Source organism: Macadamia integrifolia, chromosome 10 (assembly GCF_013358625.1).
Source record: "Macadamia integrifolia cultivar HAES 741 chromosome 10, SCU_Mint_v3, whole genome shotgun sequence".
Lineage (NCBI taxonomy): Eukaryota > Viridiplantae > Streptophyta > Magnoliopsida > Proteales > Proteaceae > Macadamia > Macadamia integrifolia.
Window position 1 is genome coordinate 29,732,893 of NC_056566.1, and position 5,883 is coordinate 29,738,775.

The 5,883-nt window shown below is 43.2% G+C and overlaps 1 protein-coding gene across 1 annotated transcript; it reads right to left on the reverse strand.

Annotated features, from left to right (window-relative positions):
• Window positions 1–718: 718 nt before the first annotated feature.
• Window positions 719–4,132, reverse strand: LOC122092373. The gene is made up of 4 exons (XM_042662684.1): window positions 2,746–4,132; window positions 2,027–2,537; window positions 1,123–1,154; window positions 719–846 (listed from the first exon to the last, which is right to left on the reverse strand). The coding sequence occupies exons 1-4, from the start codon at window positions 4,130–4,132 to the stop codon at window positions 719–721; spliced, it is 2,058 nt and encodes a 685-aa protein (XP_042518618.1).
• Window positions 4,133–5,883: the final 1,751 nt, after the last annotated feature.

A 5,883-nucleotide genomic window follows, 5' to 3' on the forward strand; every position in this document is an offset into this window, starting at 1 on the left:
TAAAAAATATCTAAAGCTCGGTCTTCCCTCAGCATCTCTAAAGAGAATATCCCCAATGTTGGTTGGGAAAATTACATTATTAGCTGAGACTCTAGTCTTTGCCGCATCTCTAGCCAATAAATCGGCCACCGCATTTCCTTCTCTATATATATGAGTGATTTTCCAGGATACACTTCTAAGGTATGGTTGAAGATACATCCATCTTTGCAGAGCAAACCATGGGACCTTCCATTGTTGAATTAGAGTAACCACTGCACTCGAATCAGATTCCACCCATATGAGCTGGATGTCCATAGCCATTGATCGCATCAACCCCTCTACCAGGCCCTCTATCTCTGCTTCAAATATGCCTGTCACACCCATGAATTTTTGATATGACCCCATGACAATACCAAGATGGTTCCGAAAAACTCCTCCCGCTCCAGCCCATCCAGGATTTCCCAGAGAACTCCCATCAAAATTCAATTTTACCCAATTTATAGGGGCTTGCACCAACAAACCTCCAGGCTACCTCTGACACTAGTAGGCTGAATAGATAGGCCTAGACGTCTGCAACACATCAGATCTGCCCAAGTGTTTACCTCTCCCTTCGTTCTAGGATCATTTCTTCTAATATCTTCCATCATCATGAGAGATAAGTATTTGGCCATCCGCTTGACAGCCTCATAAATTCTGGAATTTCTTTCCCTCCAGAGATGATCAATAACGATGCCAAAACTCATGCACCAAGCCTCCTTACAGCTTGCAGTTTTGGTCTTTCTTTTCCACCACTGAGCGAGCTCCAACAAAGAGCCTTGAGGTCACCAAGTGACGTTAAAGCAAGCACATAAAGAACACCATATTTCCCTAGAGAAAAAGCATGTCAAAAATACATGATGAATCGTTTCTTCATCCGCCATACATAGGGCACATCTAGACGCAAGGGGCACTGCCTTCTTCTTGACTAAGTCATCTATAGGGAGCTTTCCATGGATCACCCTCCACGCCAGAGACGAGACCCTAGGTTGCTGCTTTTTACACCAGATTAAAGATGCCCAGGGGGCTGTTGGCTTCTTTTCTCTAATTTCCTCCCATGCCGATCTCAAATTAAAATTCCCATCATAAGAAAGTCTCCAGACACACCGATCCTCGCAGATATAAGTTGAGATTTTAATCTGCAAGATAGCATTAAAAATATTTTTCAAGAAATTAGAATTCACCATTGGGATCCTCCATTTGTGATTTATAATGAACCTGTCCACTTTCCCATCAAATAAAGAAAAACTACGCCATCCACACCCTCTTCCAGCGCAGTAGATCCCACCCAAATATCCTTCCAAAAATTTATGTATCGGCCATCAACTACCACCCATCTTTCTTTTGAGGAAATAAAATTCCACATCTTACTAACACCAGGCCATATGGAAGACTTTCTATATCCCTTCTTGGGCTACCCCTGCTTGTTAAGAAATCTAGCTCTTAAGAATCTACTAGCTAGAGAATTTTCATGCTTAATTCTCCATGCTGTCTTACAGAGCATCGCTTTATTAATGTCACTCAATCTTCTTAGACCAAAACCCCCTTCCTCCTTGGGTTTGCAGCATTGATCCCAATTAACGACAATTTTTTTCCTATTATCAATCTCTCCCGACCAAACAAAATTTTGCATCCACCTTTCCAGGGTCGAAATTAATGTTGGAGGCCACTAGTACACCACGAAACTATGAGTTGGCATACTCATAATTATCGATCTCACCAATTCCACTCTACTAGCCAAGGAAAGCATTTTACTCTTCCACCCTGCCAACCGATCTTTCACTCTATCCATAATAGGCATTACTGCATCTCTTTTTACTCTACCTCTAAAAATTTTCACCCCCAAATACCTTGTAGGAAAAGTACAGAGAGGAATCCCCAGCTCATCCGCAATAGCCCTTTTTCTTTGGGAAGAGACTGAACCCACAAACAATTTACTCTTCTCCAAATTGATACACTGCCCAAAGAATTCCTGGTACCGTAAAGGAAATTTTTGAGATTCCTCACATACCTGATTGACGCATTGGAAAAAATGAAGATGTCGTCAGCAAAAATGCTATGAGCTGGAGTGATCACTCCTCGAGGACCCTGGATTGGCTTTAATTTCTTCTCTTCCACCAACTTGTTTAAACCCCTACATAGGACCTCTTCATCCAATATAAATAGCATAGGGGAGATAGGGTCCCCTTGTCTCAGACCCCTCTCCACGTTGAAGTACTCTATTGGGCCCCCATTAAGAAGAATGGAAATCTTCGCAGAGACCAGCAACTGGAACACTTGAGAAATCCAATTCTCTGAGAACCCAAACTTTCTCAACACCTGGAAGATGAAGTCCAATGCAACAGTATCATAGGCCTTCTGAATGTCGATCTTCACCCCCATGGAACCCCCTCTGGTCGCTGAGAACATCATATCAGCTAACTCTGAAGCCAAAGTTATATTGGAGTGAATTATTTTGCCCTTCTGGAACGCCCCCTGTTCCTCCGAAATTAGTCTAGGCATCACAACTGACAGTCTTATGGCTATGATTTTAGAAACAATTTTACAGAAAAAGTTTCCCATACATAATGGTCTAAATTTTTCTAAGGAGTTCGCCCTCTCAACCTTAGGAATAAGCACCAGAAAATTGCTATTTAACCCATAGGGCATTCTACCTTTACTAAAAAAATCCTCTAATAGCGTTACAAACGTCAACAGATATTATCTCCCAACAAGTTCTGTAAAACGTACCTGGAAATCTGTCCGGGCTCGGCGAGCTCTCAGGATCAAGATCCCAAATCGCCCTTTTGATCTCCTCATTGGATGGCAACGAGTCCATTCTCCATCTATCTATGTCTACTAACACAGAAGGGATACAATCCAACATATCCATGTTCTCAACAGTAGGGGATCTCTTGAGAAAATTCTGATAATAAATCTTCACGAACTCCTCCAGTTGCACCTTCTCAGTAATGAGCAGCCGGTCTCCAGCTTTCAAGCTCCTTATAGTATTTTTCAGTCTTCTGACCTTCACAGCCACATGGAAAAATTTTGAACTTCTGTTGCCCTGTAATCTCCATTTAATCCGGGCTTTTTCAGCCCAAAATTTTTCGTATACCTCCAGCGCCTTGAGGTATCTGGTTTTCGCATCAACCTCGCGAGCAAAGGCCTGATCATTCATCCCATTCTCCTCTATTTCCTGTTGGATATCCTCAAGGCCCTTTAGCGCCTCCTCCTTTTCAAGGTTCACGTTGGGAAAAGTTTCTCTAGCCCACTCCTTCATCGCAACTTTTAGTCTTTTAATTTTCTGACTAAACACATAGAGGGCCGATCCACTAATCCAATCATCCCATGAATCTTTCACAATTTTTTTAAAATTTTCATGGTCAGCCCAAGATCGTTGGAACCAAAATGGATAGTTTAAAGGCTTTAGTGAAGCCTCAGACACTACCATCAGTGCCAAGTGATCAGACGCTCCCATAGAGATCACCTTTTGATGACAATCTTGAAACTGAGAGAACCAATCATCTGTGCATAGACTTCTATCCAGCTTCGCCATAACGTTTCCTTTTCTTCTATTATTTGTCCAGGTAAACTTGCGTCCCTGCGACGGGATTTGAATAAGAGAGCACCCATCAATCATTGCTCCAAACTCAGCGGCAGAGCCCATATTGAAGGTACTAGGACCTCTTTTCTCGTGTGCCAAAAAATTTGCATTAAAATCACCAGCCACCAACCAGGGCGTACCCTGACTAGGATTCGAAGCGGCTAAATTAGTCCACAACTCTCTTCTAGAAGCCCTGAAGCAGTTGGCATGAACAAAAGAAAAAACAAAGTGAGTATTCTGCCGCCAAGCACTCATCGAAATGTGCTGGTCTGAGAATGCTATTCCATGTGGCTTTGTCATGCCCCTTCTCCAAACAACCCAAAGGTTTGGCACCTTGTCCGATTTCTCATTATGAATGAGATCTGCATCAAAGCCTAGCTTATTAAAAAATATCTTTGGGAAGTTTTGGACCTCTATCATCGGTTCAGCTAAACAGACTATCTTCGGCGAATGCACCCTCACCAAATTTCCTAAGGCCAATCTTGTAGCCTTCTTCTTCATGCCTCTAATATTCCAAAACATGATCTTCATAATCACTTTTTTAAAAACGCCAATCTGTCAGACTTTCTGGAAGCCTGCTCCTGAGTAAAGGTATTCTTCCCCTTCTGTTGCCTTTTTTTCATCTCACGACAAACTCTATCCACCTCCGCCACATCCTCATGATAAACAATCATCACCTCATTTAGATATTTCTGATGGGAACAAAAATTATCAACCAGAAGAGCGCTTTGCTGCGACCCTATTCCAGTGCCTCGGACGTCCTCCCTTTCATTGTAAAATTTCAGCCTTCGCTGCTCCATTTCAGATTCATCTCTTGGAGCTGGATATGGATCCATGTCTGCCCCATTTTCCTGCCCATGGTCTGCCTCATTTGAAGACTCCACCTCAGCCTCATCTGGGTCATTGGGGTTCCCAATATTTTGGAAATATGTTTCCATACTAGGCGCCTTCTCAAGAGGAAGGAGAATTGAGATATCTCCCTGCCCTTGCATTCCTTCCTTAGGCAGGATATTATTTCCCATAGAGGGAGATCTTGATTGGGAATTATTTCTTTCCAAGTTGGAAAGAAATCCCTCCTCCGATCCACCACCATCTGTATTTGGCCTCCGCCCAGCACCACCATCGTTCTCCATGGCCACCACCCCTTTGCCTCGGTTGATGTTCTCCATGCCACGAGCTTCAGCGTCCTTCTTCTCCCTACATTGGAATAAAGTATGACCAAATTTTTTGCAGAATCCGCATTTGGCCAAGCCATCCTCATAAACAATCATTTGTTTAGACCAGAAAACCTCTCCCGAGCCTGGTTGCTTCCTTTCTACTTGAATCTCCTCCACTCTTTTGGCCCCAACCTCAATCTCTACCCGAATACGCACAAAATTACCAATTGCCGTAGATTTAGTTCGTCTATCCAATGCCACTGGTCTTCCCGCCCCCTTGGCCATTGTTAATAGAATCTTCTCATGCCAGTACTCCAAAGGGAGATTTGGAAATCGAATACACACTAGTTTGGTTGGATTGTTCACCGCATGGACGTCAAAGTCCGGTTTCCATCGTTGAAAACGGATGAATTGACCTCTAACTTTTATCATGTTTCTTCTCCAAACAGCAGCCATATCCACTTCCATTTCAAATTGGAAAAGAATAAATCCCTTTCCCATCGGCGACAAGGCAATTCTTCCCTTCAAATTCCATCCCTCCTTTGCCTCTTTCCAAATATCATTCAAGGACAAAAACCTGAAATTGGCTCGACCAATCAGGGAAAATCTGAACTTTTCTAATCTCTCCTCATACGCATCCTGCGGGATTACTATCTTGGTGTGTGATCCAGCGTATATTGGTTCCGGTAAGTTCTCCACATTTGGAAAAGATCGACCCACCACCGTAGAGTAGGTCTTCTTCACTGCCTCTGGTCTTCCTTTCTCTCTTCTGTTGTTGTCCTTATTACCTCCTGAGACAAAATCAGAGATCGACTCCAAATCTGCCTTCGGTTGTGGCTTCCAGTAATCTGTCATGCGAAGTTGCCTCCCTCTATCTGGCGGTCTTCCTCCCCCCGGGTCATGTCCAATCTCCTGAGCACCGGTTACCGAAATATTCTCAGCCATTTCCTTCAACCCCCTAAGAACTTAAGCTTCTGTTAAGCAAAAAACCCACCAAAAAAAGACAACCATGAGATTCGAACTTGAGACCTCCTGGTGAGTAAGGGAATTTTGCACACCATAGCTCACCAACTACACTAGGTAGTTGTTGTTGGCCGCACCATTTTCTTGCTTAAAAAAAAAAAA